Source organism: Gymnoscopelus microlampas (assembly GCF_963454915.1).
Source record: "Gymnoscopelus microlampas genome assembly, chromosome: 2".
Lineage (NCBI taxonomy): Eukaryota > Metazoa > Chordata > Actinopteri > Myctophiformes > Myctophidae > Gymnoscopelus > Gymnoscopelus microlampas.
This window is the reverse complement of record NC_139939.1, coordinates 46,573,658-46,594,868: the sequence shown is the minus strand read 5'-3', so window position 1 is coordinate 46,594,868 and position 21,211 is coordinate 46,573,658. Positions and strand designations below refer to the sequence as shown.

General features: G+C 38.8%; 2 protein-coding genes across 2 annotated transcripts; both read right to left on the bottom strand.

Annotated features, from left to right (window-relative positions):
• Window positions 1-11,303: 11,303 nt before the first annotated feature.
• Window positions 11,304-13,784, bottom strand: ccsapa (centriole, cilia and spindle-associated protein a; the record flags this gene model as incomplete). Its single annotated transcript, XM_084071636.1, has 4 exons — window positions 13,725-13,784; window positions 12,404-12,825; window positions 11,876-12,201; window positions 11,304-11,483 (listed from the first exon to the last, which is right to left on the bottom strand). The coding sequence occupies exons 2-4, from the start codon at window positions 12,789-12,791 to the stop codon at window positions 11,304-11,306; spliced, it is 894 nt and encodes a 297-aa protein (XP_083927762.1). The 5' UTR covers window positions 12,792-12,825; window positions 13,725-13,784.
• A 1,324-nt stretch (window positions 13,785-15,108) lies between these two features.
• Window positions 15,109-18,888, bottom strand: acta1a (actin alpha 1, skeletal muscle a). Its single transcript, XM_084076382.1, has 7 exons — window positions 18,716-18,888; window positions 17,398-17,537; window positions 16,805-17,129; window positions 16,515-16,676; window positions 16,214-16,405; window positions 15,746-15,927; window positions 15,109-15,625 (listed from the first exon to the last, which is right to left on the bottom strand). Exons 2-7 carry the CDS (start codon window positions 17,524-17,526, stop codon window positions 15,482-15,484), a joined length of 1,134 nt encoding a protein of 377 aa, XP_083932508.1. The 5' UTR covers window positions 17,527-17,537; window positions 18,716-18,888; the 3' UTR covers window positions 15,109-15,481.
• Between the last annotated feature and the right edge of the window lie 2,323 nt (window positions 18,889-21,211).

The window sequence follows — 21,211 nt, the reverse complement described above, 5'->3', positions numbered from 1 at the left end:
TTGCAAACAAAACAAAAATAATTTCAAAAAAATTAAATAAAATAGTATATACAACTAATACAACTAATCAATTAATTGAAAATAAAAGCTTTTCTACCTCTTCTATTCCTATTCTCTTGAATTCAAAATTACAGACCTTGTCCTTCATGATCTTGTTTTTTTTAAATAATTGAATCAGAAAGTCTGCCACTAACTGGTAGCATCTGATCTGGAATTGTGCTTACTTTATTAGTGAAAAGGTTATTAAAGTAATTTGCTATATCAACTGGTCTAGTGATAAACGTACCCTCCTCCTCTATAAATGAAGGCACTTTGCCCATTTTATCCCTACCCACAGCTTCATTAAATATTGTCCACATTTTTTTACTGTCATATTTACATTCCTCTCTCTCTCTCTCTCTCTCTCTCTCTCTCTCTCTCTCTATATATATATATATATATGTATATATATATATATATATATATATATATATATATATATATATATATATATATATATGTATATTTGCAATGGCATTTGGGCTCCCCCCCCCCCCCCCCCCCACACCACACACACACACACACACACACACACACACACACACACACACACACACACACACACACACACACACACACACACACACACACACACACACACACACACACACACACACACACACACACACACTGTATTGTATTGTTAAATATGTGAGATTAACGTTATAAACCTACTATAACGTTATAAGCAATCTAATATTATTATCTATAGAAAGGGGATTACCATCTTTGGCATTCCAATTCAAATCTGAAACCTGTTTACAGTCTAATCACAGTGGTTAAACATGGGTGTATGGAAAATGTGCTAAGTGCCCATTGAATGTGGATCAAAGGCCAATTTCAATAACGACCTGTTAGGGCGTAGGCTAACTCTATTAAATACATCACCATCAATGCAGTGGTGGAAAAAGTACTCAAATGTTTTACTTAAGTAAAAGTATCAATACTGCAATGTAGAAAGACTCTGTACAAGCAAAAGTCCTGAATTCTAATTGTAATTGAGTAAAAGTACTGGTATCAAAATCTAAGTAAATATAAAAATATTTTGCTTGTAGATCGGCTATTTTCAAATTGGCAATGTAGAAAGACTCTAATTCTAAATGTAATTGAGTAAAAGTACTGGTATCAAAATCTAATTAAATATAAAAAATATTTTGCTTGTAGATCGGCTATTTTCAAATTGCCAAAGTTTAAATAGGGCTGAAGTGGTCTTGTAATAATAATCAAAAATATACAAAGTAACAACTAACTAAAGTTTTCAAATAATTGTAGTGGAGTAAAAGTAGCCTATAATATCTGCCTCTGAAATGTAGTGGAGTAGTATACTTAGTTTTTTTTTTTTTTATACTGTAGAAATGTATTTTTCAAAATGCATAGTACAGTAATTGATTACATGTACTTAGTTACTTTTCACCTCTGTATAAATGTCTTTTTCGAAATGCATGTATGTCTTTCATAAAACATTAAATGCGAGGATCTTATTTTGAAGGCAAGCGGAAACCTTATTGTTGCCAGCTCAAAAAACGGATGTCCTATCGTTGCTGATGGAACGGAGCTCTAGAAAGTGCTGAGTGGATAGGGTTTCCGTCGTACGCGTTTCCCCCGGAAACGATATTTTTTTGACCAATCACAACACTCGTTTCATTCACGGAGAATGTTAACAGATTTGTAAAGGATCAACGTCATTTCCTTGGGCGGTACTTTTGTCAAATTCGACCGTTTCCGGTTCTACATCCCAGGTCTTTCCCAGCGTGACAAAACAATGCAACCACAGCTGTGCTCTCATTGGCCGTCTCTTAACACGTGACCGAGTACTGCATTCAATGTATCCAGGTTTTTTTTATTATAAGTTAGACTCCAACATTTTATTGGAAATTAGCAGATCTACAAGCTCACAACACGTCACTGATGTATCAACGTGTTGTGAGCTTGTAGATCTGCTATTTTCAAACAGCCGATGTATACAGTAGGTTTAAAGTGCTTCTTTTGGGCTTAGTCGCTTCTTTTGGGCTCGTTTTCCTAGACCTGGTTGCTTATTTCTCTCATAGAATCTGGCAACACGCATCCGGTCTTTACAACGGTCCCATATTTGAATTCCACTAAGGAGAAAAAGCAACGGAGGTAACTATTATTATTATTATCTACATGTACAACTTCTGAATATAGTTGAAATACCGTTGTGACTTAACACTCACATGTCCATGCAAGCTACTTGTGTGTTGGTGGGACATAAGTTAGCTTCTAGGCTAACTTAACTTAGAAGCTAAGCTAAGCTAATAATATGTTTACATCGGCTGCATTTGTCAGGTGGACATTGTGATGGAATCCTGAATCCTGAGCTAAATTTGTGGGTTTATTATTATTATTTTTATTTACTTTTCCTTTAATCTAGCTAATTTGACACTGTGTTATGTTAATTCTTCATTATTAATTACTTATGATGCATCTCTTTTTCTTTCTCAAAAATCAAGCAAACATGCACAAAGGTATTAACACATTCAGAGGAAGGCTTTTATTTCCCCCCATATTTATCAGTAATACGACTTAGCCACCTTGTGGTTTAACATTTCCAAAATTAAACTGAAAGTGCCTTATGCTAAGTGCTAAAGAAATCTACAGAAAATTAACCAGTGCCATGAAATCAAAATAAAGCATTGGACTCATTGCATGCAGTTAGTGTGTATATGTGCATACACACATCATGCAGACTGTGTGTGTGTGTGTGTGTGTGTGTGTGTGTGTGTGTGTGTGTGTGTGTGTGTGTGTGTGTGTCTATATGTATGTGTGTATATATAGATATACATATACATACACACACACACACACACACACACACACACACACACACACACACACACACACACACACACACACACACACACACACACTGTACTTTATATAAAGGTCACAGGAAAATTGGCCACCATGGAAGAGGGGACATTAGATGTTAAATTGTCTATATTATTATATATGAAATACAATTATAATGGTTTTAAGTAATGTAAAATACAGATAATTGGAACACGCTTGGACATTGGATTGTCTATATTAAATAAAATATAATAAGTAATGTAAAGAACACATCATTATAACACGCTTGGACATTGGACAATTAAGGCCTAATATTTCTACAATTGCTACAAATTCATCTCCTCTCCATTCCCCTGACTGTACACTGACTGCACTGAAGAATGTGGGGTCTTGCTCTGATTGCTCGCTCTCTTGTGAGCTTGTAGATCGGCTATTTTCTGATAATGTTCAAATTAGAACATTGTGTTACATATAATAAGATAATGATGCGTGGGTTCAACTGGTTAATTAAGTTCCTTGCACACATAAACTTTGGGGCCCCCCAATTGTAACTATGAGGACCCCTAGAGAACCTGGACCCCCTATTGAAGACCCATGCTCTAGTCTAAAGGATGGTCGCTAGCGTCACACATTGAGAATTGTGGCTCTAAGACCTTCTTAACGCATCCCTCTACTGCAGTGTGTTGTGAGCTTTGCATGCAGACCAATATAAATTAGGCAGAACCCTAACCCATGTGGTTGGAAAAGTAAAGCCCAACATTAATTATGGATAATAAGTTTATATCCGAAGATTAAAGAGTATTTGAATTTGTAAAACAATCGATAGAGTACGTGTTCAAAAGTATTTTCTATATTAGCCTAATGGTACTGGGGGCTGGCTCCATTCACTCTTTTCAAAAGTCAAAGATTGGAACTTGACCTAACAACATTTTTCCGTCATGAGTTGTGTTTTAGCTTTAATACATCATCTTGTGTTCTGTCTTTATTTTACTTATGAAGAATGTTTGTCTTGAAGTTGTAAATGACCGGAGATGTTCATTCTTTTCTTTTTCTTTATTTGTTTGTGTCATCACAACAGAATGCAAGAGAAAGAAATGGGTGTTCAGCATGGTTGGTGTGCAGCACAACCAGAGAGCCAAGCCAGTGCTGCGGCTTGTGGAAAGAAGAGGTCGAAAAGACCGTCTCCCTTTGATTTTGCACCATGTGAGGACACGTTCTATCATCATGAGCGATGAATGGCGTCCATATCGTACATTGTCCTGAGTTGGGCTACAGTCACCAAACTGTCAACCATTCGAGGTGGTTTGTAGAACAGGTGCTCAAACACAGCACATCGAAAGAGCCTGGCGTAGCGTAAAGGTACACGCTTGGAGACAAAAGCCAATCAAACGGAACAACTGGGCCTGAAACATATATTTCTAGACGCAAAATGCCTATTTGTTAAGAAATGCATGGTTAAGAATTTGTTAATGTTTGTAAGACACTGGTTAATTGTTTATAAATACTTAAAGGGCAAGACCACTTTGGTAGAGGTTTGGGTTGTGTAGTTTCCTTGCCATGATGTAACTCCAAAGGTGGACAAGAAATGAAAAATAATTGCTCCATTAATTAGAAATTGATAATTCAAAATATGCTCCTCATTGATTTACATTGTACACTGAAACGGCTCTCAAAGTCACTCTTTTAGCCCGTAAACGAACACAAACATAGCTGATTCAGAGAATATAGAACATCACCAAACCCAGTACTGTTTATTTTTTTAATAAAAATGTCAACTTCCTGAAGATTTTACTATTTGAAGATTCGGATCCGGATCCGCTGATCCAGTCCGGGTTTTCTTTCCAATGAAAATAGCAAAATCAACAGGAAGTTAACATTTTTATCAAAAAAACAAACAGTACTGGGTTTGATGATGTTCTATATAGTCTGAATCAACTTTGTTTACGTTCGTTTACATGCTAAAAGAGCGACTTTGAGAGCTGTTTTACTGCACAATGTAAGTCAATGAGGAGCATATTTTGAATGATACATTTCTAATCAATGGAGCAATTCTTTTTTATTTCTTGTCCACCTTTAGAGTTACATCATGTCGAGGTAACTACACAACCCAGACCTCTACCAAAGTGGTCTTGCCCTTTAACAAAGGATGTGTTAGTGTTTATAAGACACTGTTCCCACTTTAGACCAGGTAGATGCACAAAGTGTTCATAAATGCATTATTAACGATTTGTTGATGTTTATAATACACTGTTTAAATCTTAATAAATATGTAAATAAGGATTTGTTAATGTTTATAAGAGACTGTTCCCACTTTAGACCAGAAAGCTGCAAAAAGTGTTAATTAATGCAGTATTAACGATTTGTTGATGTTTATAAGACACTGTTTAAATGTTAATAAATATGTAACTAAGGATTGGATAATGTTTACCACACTGTTCCCACTTTAGACCAGGTAGCTGCAAAAAGTGTTAATAAATGCATTATTAACGATTTATTGATGTTTATAAGACACTTCTTAAATGTTAATAAGTACTTAAGTAAGGATTTGTTCATGTTTATAAGACACTGTTCCCACTTTAAACGAACGTCCTGGTAACTAACATTAATTAACAGTTAATAAACAACTTATAAGACACTTCTTAAATGTTAATAAATACGTAATTAAGGATTTGTTAATGTTTATAAGACACTGTTCCCACTTTAAACGAACGTCCTGGTAACTAACATTAATTAACAGTTAATAAACAACTTATAAGACACTTCTTAAATGTTAATAAATACGTAAGTAAGGATTTGTTAATGTTTATAAGACACTGTTCCCACTTTAAACGAACGTCCTGGTAACTAACATTAATTAACAGTTAATAAACAACTTATAAGACACTTCTTAAATGTTAATAAATACGTAAGTAAGGATTTGTTAATGTTTATAAGACACTGTTCCCACTTTAAACGAACGTCCTGGTAACTAACATTAATTAACAGTTAATAAACAACTTATAAGACACTTCTTAAATGTTAATAAATACGTAAGTAAGGATTTGTTAATGTTTATAAGACACTGTTCCCACTTTAAACGAACGTCCTGGTAACTAACATTAATTAACAGTTAATAAACAACTCATTAATGCCTTATTAACATTTAATTAACATATTATAAGTTGTTAATTTATTGTCAATAAGTGTCGTGTTAATAGTATTTATAAGTCTTTATAAACGTTTATAGACACAGAATAAAGTTAATAACGATCTCATAAGCTGCTTATTAACAGTTAATAAGTATTTCACAAGTTGTCTATTATTTGTTAAGGACGTTCAGTGCTTTATAAACGTTTATAAACACATAATAAAGGTTAATAACTTCCTTACAAGTTGTTTATATTTATAACTGTTAATAAGTATTTAATAAGTTGTCTATATGTTGTTAATTAATGTTTGTTAATAGCACGTTAGATTCTTTATAAACGTTAATAAACACATAATAAAGTTAATAACTACCTTATAAGTAGTTTATTAACTGTTAATAAGTACTTAAATAGTTGTTTATTAACTGTTAATTAATATTTGTTAATAGCACGTTAAATTCTTTATAAATGTTTATAAACACATAATAAAGTTAATAACTACCTTATAAGTAGTTTATTAACTGTTAATAAGTACTTAAATAGTTGTTTATTAACTGTTAATTAATGTTTGTTAATAGCACGTTAAATTCTTTATAAACGTTTATAAATACATAATAAAGTTAATAACTACCTTATAAGTTGTTTATTAACTGTTAATAAGTAGATAATAAGTTGTTTATTAACTGTTAATTGATGTTTGTTAATAGCACGTTAAATTCTTTATAAACGATTATAAACATATAAAGTTAATAACTACCTTATAAGTTGTTTATTAACTGTTAATAAGTAGTTAATAAGTTGTTTATTAACTGTTAATTAATGCTTGTTACCAGGACGTTCGTTTAAAGTGCTACCCATTTATTCAACACAAGTTACGTCTGGGGAGTTGAGATCCTGAGGAGGGTGAGAGGTTTCGTAGATCCAGGGAGAGGGGTGGAAGGAGTGGTGGTGGAGCTGGGAGACACTGGGTTTGAGGAGGAGGGAGCCTGGAACAAAACAGAGAACAAAGTTAGCATGAAACACACAGATCTACAATATTGAAGCACACTAGAGACACAGTATACAGCAGCCGGTTACACTGACCACAGTAGACATTATTTAAGCGTCGGGCGTCGGTTCTCAGCAGATTATATTGGCCAGCTCCTGTTGATGACGATGTAGAGCAGCTGGGCTGATTGGGACCAGCCACACCTGAGCTGGCTGCTGGCTGAGGGAGACGCCCGGCCCTTGCCCTTATTAGGCGTGCAGGGGAGGGACCAGGAACGTGTGGCACAACAACTATTCAAATAAAGATTCTTATTTATCTAAGCTACTTTTGTGTGTGTTTTTTTTTTTTCTCTCCTGAATGAAAACAAATATCTGTAAATTGTGGCTGTGGCTTTAATCAATTCACCAATGTGTCATTTAGTATGTAATAACTTTCTAACCCTACCCTAACCAGTGGTGGAAAGTACTTGAGTACATGTACTCAAGTACTGTACAGTACTTAAGTAAAATTTTGAGGTATTTTTTACTTTACTTGAGTATTTCCAATTTCCAATACTTTTACTTCTACTCCCCTACATTTCAGAGGCAAATATTGTACTTTTACTCCACTACGATTATTTGAAAACTTTAGTTACTAGTTACTTTGTAGATTTAGATTATTATTACAAAACAAACAGTACACTTCAGCCCTATTTCAGCCATTTGAAAATAGCCAATCTACAAGCTCACAATGTGTCGCGATTGTGAGCTTGTAGATCTGCTATTTTCACAAGATTTTTATCTGAATCCAGTAGCTAAAGCTGCAGGTCGAGAAGTTAGCTTACTTAATTATCCATATGAAATCAAACATTACATACAGTTCATGAAAACAAGCAAGAGTAGTCACATGATAAACTAATCAAATATTTATTCACAGCAATGCCCCAGAGTGGATGAAAATATATATAGTGCATGTTTTCAAATACAAATACAGTGACCAAAATGTAAACAACAGCTGACATAAAATAGTCATGATTAAATTCACCATAATACATATCTCACTCTGTATAATATCGTAATATCTAACCTAATTCAAAGCCTTTTTAAGACATAGCTAAAGCAAATAAAATAATAATTTCTTTCTCCAACAGTATATTTTCCAAACTCTTTAAGCCTCATGTTTCCTTAAAGTTGCATAATATTAGACGTGGTTATTATTATTAGTGTCTGCAAATAATGCTCAGCATTTGCTTTTAACATGCTTCAAATTCCAGACGGGTGGAGCTTGTTTATTGTCAGTGACAGAAAGGTTTAGGCTACTAAATTGATTTCCAACTTTTTCGTTGTCCTATATGCAAACCTTGCCCATCTGGAACCCATATAAAACTATTGAACTACTATAGACATTAAAAACTAAATCACATTTGACCCACATCTGCGTAAGATGTTCTTTACCTTACATGTAATATAATCTTTCTTCCTGAGATGTTTCCTGGAATGAGCACACATAAAGGGATGCTTAAAAGCCTTGGAATATACAAAGACCTGAACCTGTCCTTTAAATTAAAAATGTCATCAAAATGTTTGCATTTTAAACCGAGCAGTTGGATTCCAAAATGAGACATCCAACATAAAAACATTTATAAATAAAAACTCTCTTGCTCTTGCTAGATCACAAGAATTTGTGATAAATGATGATGGTAAAAGATGACTTAACATTTGGTTGACCATTGTCAAGTCAGGATTCTTCTCTATATTTAACCAAATGAACCCTAGCGTCCCTATACTGGGGTGAACATTTGGCAAAAATAGCAGATCTATACAAGCTCACAACAACGTGTCGTTCTGTGACGCATTGTGAGGTCGTAGATCGGCTATTTTCGGCAAAGGCATTTGGTGTAGAGGAAAAAAAAGTAGTGGCCCAAGTACTGACCCCTGGGGGACTCCGGTCAATGAAGTAGTATGATTTCTTAATACATGCTATTCCATCATTCCAATGTTTTATATGTATAGCCAATCTACAAGCTCACTGTAGATCGGCTATTTTCGAATAGCACTATGGGACATCTTAAAGGAAAGCCAGTCCTTGACTCTTCACTAGTGACAGTCTGATCTCCTATGAGATCTCTGATTCAGCACACACTCAATGACCCCCTTACAGTAAATCACATAGGGAATCTAATTAGATTGTCCATGCACAATACAATTAAAGCCAAACCCATTTCCATGTCCTCAACAAGCACTGCGAGATGGTCTCCACTCATAAAGAGAACGTGTCACTTTCTAGACACACATATGCTGTATCTGTATGTCTGTCTTAGGACTTCATACATTTGTGTTGCATTTCACCGCAACACAACATCATTCTGATGTGCTATGATTTGAGAACATGTCATTGTCAAATAAGAAAAGACAGACCGTCATTGATTCATATAAGGACACATTTTCTCACTCATATTTTGGTCACTTGTAGGGCAGGTTACAGTTAAATACAACCCATACATTTTCATTAGCCCTCAATTTCAATCACATTATTTAATACTGACATCACAATTCAGATACATACAATCATAAATTAATAATCATCAAAATAAGTTGTGATACGAGTGAAACCTACTGTACATTAAGATCAAAAGTGTTAATTGTTCCATTAATTAATAATACTTTTCAACTTTTTGTATTCAAAATGTGTCACCATGTGAGTTGTGATGAATTCAATCTAAACGTAATCAACGCAATTGCTGGATTGTATAATTTGGGGAAAGTTTAATTTCTTCAACCATTTTTGGATTATTTTAAATGCGAGCGATATGATATTTTTCACTAATCCTGTCTCTTAATTTACCAAAATTTACTTCTGGGTTGTCATTCAACAAAGGTAGCCATTTTCAACCAGTTCAGACCATTCAAATCTATGACCATAAGCCAACCTCTAGGTCTGTCTTCCCCAGATGATTATGACTTTTTGTAAAAAAATAAAAAATAAATAATGTAATGACACTTCACCTAACAGAAAAGCAGTTTGTTAGCACTGTAAGCATTCTCCACTGTAACCACTGACATTGTAAACCACAACATATCACTCAATTCCAGGTAACTGAGGTGTCAATACAGTAAATGTCACCAATGCTAATTTCAGTGTAGAGGAAAACAGTCGAAATGCCAGTGTCCCTTCAACACTCAATTGGTACAAATAAACGTTCAAATGCTGTAGACATCCAAAAGGTCATTTAAACGCATAAAAAATAAAGCTAGAAGGTGATTTTACCCACTGAAAACATTTCTTCTAATTAATAAACTGTTTTTCTACTTTTGCACTTATGATGCTTAGTTAGCAATTAATTGATGATCAAAAAACTATAATAATAACAGGCTATGATAATAGATTTACGCATTATCTTTCAGCTCCAAAATACAGAAATATCAAAAATATCTCACTGTTTGGTCCTTTCCAAGAGCCTCATTAAATAAAATACAAATACTGATCTAATCGGTACAGCTGCCTTTGTGATTTAACAAAAAAATACTCCACCTGTTCCAGTAAGAAACGGTGATAATGCACAGCGATGTGTTTTTGAAACAGTCATGCTTAAGAAATAAAATACATTCAAATAGTGACTTAGCCTATATTTATAAAACCCTCTGTAATTCTGTACATCTTAGAAAGAGTTACTCTATTTACTTTATTTTTGGACAATTATTTTTGAAACAACAAATTTAGTTGCCGGTTAGTAAATACTTAAATGAAAAAAAAAAAAAACGTTTCAAACACACACACCTTTAACAGTTCTTAGCTGAATAACAAAGCTGGGCCTGCAAATAATACCATTTTCGGGTGACATGATCTGCAAAAAAAGCAGGCTGTTATCAGACATGAGGCACACCGATTCCACCACTGCATTCTGTTATTCACTCTTCCATAATGAAACATAGGCCGGGTCAAAAAAATCATTCACTCCTTCACTACTCCCTATATACTGTAGGGTTCTAGGTAGGGGACTATATAGTGAACTCATCAGTGAAATAAAAAAAGACATTTCAGACACTACTCAGATCACTGTTAATTACGTCAATGCTGTTGCACAATCATAATGTGCCAGATAAATGTCTTTGCGATAGTGACCATCGGTTGTACGTACTCTACTTTTCATGATGCATTTGTGAGGTAAGGTGAGTCCACTACATAGGGTATAATAATCACTATACATTCGGACACCACTACAGATGGTGTAATCACTATATAGTGCACTATACTGTATAGTGAGTAGGGAGTGATTTTAGACACAGCAATGGTGTTAGGGGATGGTGTTTCAAGATGGCCCGACAGTGATGGATTGCCTGTGGCCCTCCAAGCACTTGCCTCTACCTCAACCGCGCGGAGAAACAGCGCATGTACTCCGTAATCCAGCGATCATCCACCACGGTCAGCTCAGACTTCCTCAATTTCTCCAGGTCGGCTGACCGTGCTCTTCTGCGCTCCACGTTGGAGGCTCGCTTGTCCGATTCCCGTCGGGTCTGGGCACGCACATCAGGGGCGCGAGTCTGTGTGTGTGGAAAGAGATGGCCATGAGTTGAGGACGGGTCAATGAGATAGGAGCTTGCCTCCGAAACACAAGCCATTTTATTATTAATGACTGCCTGTGGCAGCGGCAGTGTTGGATGACATACCTTCAGTTCTCTGGTATCCACTACATAAGAAAGTGTCCATGTGCTAAAAGCATTTTGTTTATCCAGACTGACTTCAAATTAGTGCAATAGTAGAATAAACAGAAATTCGAATATTGTGAACATTACTAGAAACCATTGCCAAGGAATACACGGTAGGCTCTGTGTTATGAGCACAACGCTTGTGCCTATGTAGTTTTAGATAAGTAAACTCTCATATAAATACTGTACAGATCTATATTATATCATAGAAATATATACAAACTCACCTCATTAGGCACCTTTTTGACCTCACTGTGTTTCTCTGTCCAGTCGTATCGGCAGAGCGGTCGCCTGTTCTCTTTCTCCTTGTTGCTGACCGGCGGCTGGCTCTTGGCTCTTGATGATTTACGAACTATCCCCGCCGCAGGTTTGTCATCGTGGGAGCTCTCCCTGTGTCCCGGCTCAGAGCGAGGGGTCCGTTGGCGGTGGCGCCGTTTAGGTTCCGGTTTTACCGGTTCCTCGTCAGAAGACACCCTGTCCAATGGACCGTCTTCTGTCGCCGTGTCATCGCTGGTGGTATTAGGGGCATCGGTGGTTGAAACCACACCGTTTTCTGGAAAGGATGGATGTATGGATGATAGAAGGAAGGAAGGAGGGAGGGACGGAGGGATGGATGGATGGATGGATGGATGGAAGGAAAGAAAGAAAGAAAGAAAGAAAGAAAGAAGGGGAATAGATCAGCCCAAAATTAAAGTAATCAATATGTAATACAGGGAAATCTTCTGCACCTGCATAATAGTACAGCCTATATTTACCTGTAGGTGCAGCATCCGAACAGAGTGCTACTTCCTTTGCCTGGACCTCTGGTTCTCCGTTCTCAAACGGAGGTTTGGGTTCAGGGGTGGACCTGGGTTCAGCGGAGGTCATGGAGTCCGATGACCTCCCGTGCTTGACCCCTAATGACGTTGACGGTTTGGCGACGGACAGGGGCAAGACTTTGTTCCTGGTCAGCCTCGGAGTGGAGCGCCCGCTGGAGTCGGAACCGTTGTCCCAGCCTTCCCAGATCCACGGTTTGTGGGAGGACTCCATCATACGGCGTGACAAGCGGTACTTGAGCGAGTCCTCGTAGCATTTGGAAAAGGTCTCCCATCTCGGGTCTCTGAATTTCTTCATGTATTCCGTCCGTATTTTCTTGGTTACCATGGTTCTTCTTATCGGTCGTGTCTAATTCCAATCACTTTGAGTGAACCAGAAAAAAATTAAAGCAATACAATTAGAATTCATAGGTATTCCTCAATGAACTTCATCATTGTAGCCTACCTGTGGAGAGTTGGGTTGTGAATACACTGAACTGAAGATAATAACTCATTAATGCATTCACCTGCAGCGCTCGGTGACGTCACGAGATCAGGTGTCTAGCGTTAGGCCACGCCCACCTGCCAAACCGCCGGCAGGTGGGCGTGGCCTAACGGTAGACGCCATTACGCCAAAGACTCTATGGCAATTATGCACCGAGTTGACATTTAGCCTACATTTCACCACTGACCACTCCACAGACTGGCTACAATTTTACACACAGTGTTGTTCTACATCATTGCAATGCAAATGCATAGCCTACCTATTCTTTCATTCTAAAAAATATCAGGGGTCTTATAGGTTTCATATTGTAAAGAAACAGCATGATTAATTTACTGGCAGTGGCCTACTAGCCTACAGTATATCCCAGCTGTTTGAGAACAAGCAGGAAAAGGGCGTTTTGTGCGTTTTCCATCTATATCTTCGTGAAGCAAGTGTTAATGTGATTTGCTGCTGTTTTGACGGCATTCCCTCTCTGTATCACAACATTGCCTCCGAGTTGTAGCCCCCACTGCAAAAATACTACAGACCATTAATGTGCCAATGCCTCCTAGATGCAGCAGTACCATCACTGCACATTTATTGCCACCACGTAATCTGAACAGGCCATAATAAACCGAACCGTAGAACACTTGACCATCTTCTCCCGATGTTATGCTGCGCCGATCGATGTTTTCTTCACCTGCTGCTTGTTACAGACAGGCTCCGTTTGTATTGTAAACAGCGTCAGGTTATAATTGGAGATTATCGCTTACATGCTTATCTATCTAGACTACTCACCTAAGGAACGTGACGCCTGTTATCAGCCTTGCGGGTTCATTCCAGGCGTTAATCTTGTCATTCGTTGTGCATATAGATATGTATTCCAGTTCCTTCAGCATACACTCATACAGCCATTACAATCTGAGCGAATGTGTTTTTGTTTTTTTCTCCGCGAAGATGGAGTGACCAGTGACCACAACGCGCATGCTCCACGGTCTCCACACTGGTGCCTGGTGGTGGAGAGCGATTAGGCGGCGCGCCTCTAGTCTGCTAGGCTACGACAGTCAGTCAGTGGCAAAAAGAACAGATCTACAAGCTTACTGCATCGCATCAACGCGTTATTAGCTTGTAGTATATCTGTTCTATCTGGCATGTGATAATATAGCCTACCTGGCGCAATGAGTACACGGTGCTGGACTGGTGCGTGGTTGATTATAGGTGCGCTCTAACAAGTGTCATTGCCAACAGGTTGAGGAAGAAATTGTATTTTCTTTCATGTGTGTGTTTAAACAAACCAACGTGTTCAGTTTGGATTAAATACTGCAACTCTAGCCTATGATGGCAAATGATGGCATTTCTGTCCACTCACTCTGTGTCTCAGAGGACACTAGAAACCTGCCTACCAATAACTCAGCCCACGTCATCAGCTCTGCAGGTTTGGTCATTTCAAACAAAACTTTTATTTTATTTTCTATTTCAGAACGTAAACGTTCCAAGAAGAGAAAGGCTGTAGTTTCTATTAGCTTGGCATCCCCATCGATGATGTCATTGGCAAAGTCTTATGGCAAAATCTTACCATCTTGAGCATTAGAAGATGGGGTTAAAAATGTCTTAAGTGGTCCTTTGAATAAACATTTCATCCAAACTCACAACAGCCAATGTTTATCCAAATGTCTTACCCAAATGTCTTACTTCACACTTGCCCGTTATGCCCTCTGGCATGTAGGGCAGCTGTCTGTCTGTTCTGGGCCATGTTTATATAGTAGGCTACCCCAAGTGTGATGCATGTTCTTGAGCTCTCTCTCCACTGTCCTACAGCCTACTGTTATCCAAATGATATGGAGAAAATCTTTTTTTCAGTGGAATAAGTCTACCCTTGTTTTATTTGATGCTGAGAAACAACACTGCCGTAGAGATTGTTTAGCTTGGCATGAAGTTTGCCACTAGACTTATAACAACAGTCTGTCAGTCAGCTCTTTGTTTGGCTTTCGGAACCATGTTGGAGCTATTCCTCCAAACAATAAAGCACATCCAAGTCTTAAGTGCCTCAAATGTTTAGTCTGCAGTCTGACTTTATACCTTAACGATTTTCAACACCTTTCCCACTGAGGGAGTTTGTGCATCCTTGTGCTCATTATTGCGCTATAAAAACATTCAGAGGATAATAAACAGTAGGCGTAAGTGAAAATAAACGTTTTATTTGCTTTGTACTCTTTCGTTTTGGTCTTCTTTTAGTTGGTCCGAGTAGGTGCGTGGTACCTCGAAGCCAACACCGGGCAGCAGGAGACTCATGGATAAGCCTAATCTGTTCCTCGGTTGTCCCCCATACGTATAGCAAACTGTTCTCATACACAAAATATCAATAAATAAAATTATGTACAGTTTACACATTCACACGGTGGCATTATTTTTCCATGTGTCCTTGGTGTTGACGTTGTTTCCACAGTGGTGTGCATTCATTTGGCTTTAACAGTAAAGTTGTAGAAAAGATAATGTCCTTGGCACAGCGATGGCAGCGTGCCACAGCTTTGATCCTGGGCGAGATATTGCACTTTTTAGAAGCACTTCCTGTGGACGATGCTGGGCCCTGCCTCATCGTACTCCTGCTTGCTGATCCACATCTGCTGGAAGGTGGACAGAGAAGCCAGGATGGAGCCTCCGATCCAGACTGAGTATTTACGCTCAGGTGGGGCAATGATCTATAGAGGAGGAACACAATCATTGGATTATTAATTGTCCATAATGGGCTCAATTCTCATTTCATTTCAAATAGGCCTAATGCAATCAATGTGTTCCTAACGATTTCTGGTATAGGATACCTTGATCTTCATGGTGCTGGGGGCCAGAGCGGTGATCTCCTTCTGCATACGGTCAGCGATACCAGGGTACATGGTGGTACCGCCGGAGAGCACGTTGTTGGCATACAGGTCCTTGCGGATGTCAATATCGCACTTCATGATGCTGTTGTAAGCTGTCTCATGGATACCAGCAGACTCCATACCTGTGGAGGTTTACAGGGTCAGGTAAACTTAATATTTAGTACATGTATGTAGCAGAGTAGCTCAACTCAGAGCCCAAAAAGCCTAATATCTAGCCCGGACAAGGGGAATTTCCCTCTTGCCCTATAGCAGTAGATGTTTGGTTTGAATCTCGGGTGTTACATATACACAGTAAAAACAAAGTTAATTTAACTCAAGTGTACAAATGAAAAAAATGAACACTGAGGACTTTACTGTGTATAGGCCTAAAATGAATGGAATAAATTAAGGAATTTATTGGATGCGTACCAATGAAGGAAGGCTGGAACAGGGTCTCGGGGCAACGGAACCTCTCGTTACCGATGGTGATGACCTGACCGTCGGGCAGCTCGTAGCTCTTCTCCAGGGAGGAGGAAGAGGCAGCGGTGGCCATCTCATTCTCAAAGTCCAGAGCCACGTAGCACAGCTTCTCCTTGATGTCACGAACGATCTCACGCTCAGCTGAAATCAGCAGTGAGTATAAGTTAGCATTGTGATACGTTGAGTGTAAACAACACTACACAAAATTCTGAAATATTTGTTTTTCTGAGCTAAAGTGCTTACTGCTTACCGGTTGTGACGAATGAATAGCCACGCTCTGTCAGGATCTTCATGAGGTAGTCGGTCAGATCGCGACCAGCCAGGTCCAGACGCATGATGGCATGGGGCAGCGCGTAACCCTCATAGATGGGGACGTTGTGGGTCACACCATCACCAGAGTCCAGCACAATACCTATAAGTTCAGATATAAACATGTAACTCAATCAATCAATCAATCAAAAATGCATGGAATGAAAACAGTTGCAGAACAGGCAACCTGTATGGGCAATAGTCACACGCAAATTGCGCACAAGTCCTTACCGGTGGTACGACCGGAGGCATACAGTGACAGCACGGCCTGGATGGCCACATACATGGCAGGGACGTTGAAGGTCTCAAACATGATCTGGGTCATCTTCTCACGATTGGCCTTGGGGTTCAGGGGGGCCTCTGTGAGCAGGGTGGGGTGCTCCTCGGGGGCCACACGCAGCTCATTGTAGAAGGTGTGATGCCAGATCTTCTCCATGTCGTCCCAGTTGGTGATGATGCCGTGCTCGATGGGGTACTTCAGTGTCAGGATACCCCTCTTGCTCTGGGCCTCATCTCCTACATAGGAGTCCTTCTGACCCATACCCACCATCACACCCTATAGGGAAAAAAACAGTCCGTGTTAATTTCCACATCACAGGCGTGCCATGAAATATCTAGTCTAAACAGAATGTGGCTGTCTTCTTCACAGTTGTAGGCTAAAACTCCAAATGAACATTTGATAATACATGTAGTTATGCTGGTTGATAAATTGTATACGTTTAATCTTTACATCCAAATCGATGTCTTTGACGCACTTGTTAAGTGATAGAAAAGTTATTCCCAACACATTTTTGTGTTACAAGTGTTATTGCTCCTCTGTATACCTGATGGCGAGGGCGGCCTACGATGGAGGGGAACACTGCCCTGGGGGCATCGTCTCCGGCAAAGCCAGCCTTCACCAGACCGGAGCCGTTGTCGCACACAAGAGCGGTAGTCTCATCATCGTCACACATGTTGGCGGGTTCTAAAGAAAATAAAATACATTGTTTCATAAGAAAAGTTTTTTTTTTTTTTGTTTTACATACATACATATACATATACATATACACATACATACATACATACACACACACACACACACACACACACACACACACACACACACACACACACACACACACACACACACACACACACTCACACATCTGAAGAGCGCTCTACATCAGTGGATCCCAGTTAAATACTGAGTAATTTATAACTATGAACTATAATTCAATTATCTTGAAAATATTCCAATGCAAATACAACAACAAATGATCACCTATATGAATCAAAACATAGTAGAATAGCAGGATCTCTGTACTGAATCATTGGAAATGGGGATCCAAGGCTGAATGTAGGGGTCCATGACATGAAAAGGTTTAAAAAGCCCAGCTCTGTATCAATATGACCAATCCATCACCCTGCTCAGAGTTCCAACTCATAGGCTATGTCAAGTTTACCCCCAAATTGACAACATAATAATAGTGTTCCACTGAGACATAAATCAGCCAGAAAATATAACAATAAGAGCTGGTATTCTATTTTCCACAACTAGTGACAATTGTTTTATCTGCTGATACCACACATTATTCCAAAACATATCTTATGTTGTAACCTATTTTAGACATATATAACATTGTGGTCCATAACAGGAGGCTAATTGTGCACGCTTAAGCATCCCCTTTGAATAAGTAACCAAACCATGCATTGAAGAAAAAAAGGATGAAATAGCAGGTCTATCAGCTAATCTGTGCCACCGTGCCTTTTTTGTGCAAACTGTTAATAAAGTAGCTATTCAATCAATCAAATACAAATGTTTAACCAAGTAGGATCACATTTAAATAAAATCACAATTTGCCAATGTACAAACTAACAAATCCCACATGGGTGCCAGTCAGATGAGATGATGACCCATTATATCAACATCTTAACAAGCGTGTCTGGCAGAACAGAAGCGTATTAGTCTGGAAGTGAAGTTAACCAGACAGCGGCGGACTGCCTGCCAAGCCCCTGCATGTCATTCCTGCAGCGACTATCCTTTGATCGGGTTCATTCATAACGGCAGCTTAAAGTCCCCGTGGAAAAGGGAGAAAAACCACCAGTTCCCTCAGATCCCACCCTGTATCCCTGACCCTGATACTGCACGCCCGCTTGGCTTACCTGTTGGTTGTTGTTATTGTCGCTGATCAGAGAACAAGTGCAGAGTGCAGGAGGTTCGAGAGCTGGAGAGTCACAGCGACCACCGGGATCCTTATATACCCCGGTGGTCTCCTTCACACAGACAACCATTTGGAATGTCCGTGTATTCCATAGGAATTCTCTCTACCCTTCATCCATATTTGGTTCTTGGACGGGAGTGCCTCGGGCCGCACGCCGCGGGGAGACGCGCTCCATGGCGCGCGGGGCGCTCCATATATGGAGAGGTAGTCCCGAATCCACACAGGAGCAGCGTTGCCAGGTTTTGAGAGAGAAATAAGCAACCAGGTATATGAAAACAAGCCCAAATATGAGCACTTTAAACCTATACTATACATGATACATCGGCTATTTGAAAATAGCCAATCTACAAGCTCGTAGCTTATAGAGCTTGCAGATCTGCTATTTTCAAAATAATCTTGAAAAAAATGACAAATGTGTAATGTTTTTAAAAATATTTTACACAAATCTGGTATGGGGGTCCCTGGCACAGCATATTTTCAGATGGGGGGGTCCACGGACAAATACAAATTAATTTGGGGGTCCTTGGCATGCAAATCATACAAACAACTGATTTAAACAACATTTGGAAACAAGATCCCCAAAACTATATTTACAAGTAACTTTACAGAAAAACAAGCCCAAAGTCGCTTATAATAAGCGGACATGGCAACACTGCACAGGAGCGCTCGGCCCGTGTAAGGCGAGCCAACGCTCCCCCGGCATGGCATGAGGAACACGGGCAGGCGAGGCGCGCCGTGACGCAGAACTACTACTACCACCAGCACCACACAAGTAGACAATCTCTCAATGGAATGTCAGTCAGTTCAGTTCACACAAAGTGGATACCGATTATGGTTGTCAGTTTGCCAGTGGGGTACGTTTTCAGTAACTAGTCTCGTCAAAGGTAGTCATTTTATTGACAAAAATAAAAATAACTCCTGCACTGAGTCTGTTAATATAAGATATATGAATGTAATATGGTGCAATGTGATCATGTTATTGTTTTGTTTATTAATGGATCCCCATTAGAAGCCAGGGTTTAACCTATACACACACTACACAAATGACTACAGTGAGTCAATGTTCAAATTGTTCAGTAGCTATATAAATTGAGATGCAAGAACTACTCTCATTTTTTTAATGTTTCTATTTTTTTTTGTTTTGGGGAATTTCACATACTTACAGATCATATAGGCATGGACTGAAGTATATAAGCAAGGTGTCTCAAAATAGTCAAGACAATGAATGGGTAACTACTAACTAGATAAATAAACATAAAGACTGAGAAAAAAGACACCTTGAATAAGGTAAAAAATGGAGTAAAAAATAACTACTCTACATCTCTACACAGTAACTTCAATAAGACAGTGTTATAGTCAGCATCAACAGAATTAAAAGCTGTGTCATGTATGCATTAAGGTCGTGATTCATCAGTGTAAATCTGGGTCACTTCTGACTGAAGCAATCATGCTCTATTTTCTGCAAACGAGGGGTTAGTTGAAAGAGGACTTCTAAACCCAGTTGAACAGCTGCAGCCAACTGCCGGCAAAAGCATTCTTTTGAGAAGCCCTTGTATTTTACAGGAGCCAAAAGGTTCATTGTGTTTATCCAACTGCTCGACTATAGGGTATCAGATTTACAGGGCTGGCTTTTAGAAAAATCCAAATCAGGTTTTAAAGAGACATGGTCATGAAATAAATGTATTTGAATTAGACTAAATATTAGGTTAAGTATAAACAGGATTGAATTTATTTTAAAGGGAAAACATGGAATCTGAGATAAAAGTATTTCTGGCAAACCTTGTATAAACTGCTTAAGCTAAGCTTTAATGTTTACACTTGCTGTAACACTGGCCTGTAGGCAGTGGCCAGGGGAATCATGCCCACACAAAGCCATAAACGACACAGCCATCTACAGTAACATGGGTTATGATGATTGATGTCAGACTTGAAGTCCATCTCAGAGGTTTTATATATAGACCTTCAAAACTAATCCAAATCCCAATTATCCTGACTGAGGCGTAACCATTATTACAGGGGTCTTCAACAGGGGGTCCGGGACCCCTAGGGCGTCCTCAGAGTTACTACAGGGGGTCCGCCAAATCTTTGTGTGATGTTTAATTTTTTTTGCCTTAACCACTTGAACTCTAGCATCCCTTTTTCTGAGGAGAACTTTACTGCGAGGCGTTGTGAGCTTGTAGATCTGCTATTTTTGGCAAAGAGGTATAGGTGTAGAGGGAAAAAAGAACAGTAAACGTAAACAAAGTTAATCTATAACACAATGTTATACAATATAGAGGGGGTCCCTGCTTCATCTCTCTCTCAGCTAGGGGGCCCTTGGGCTGAAAACTTTGAAGACCCCTGCATTATTACATTTCAGTTTTGGCATTATCTATTAACAAAAAAAACAACATTATTTTAGTGTCGTTAATTGGCCTCAGACTATTTCACAGACAGA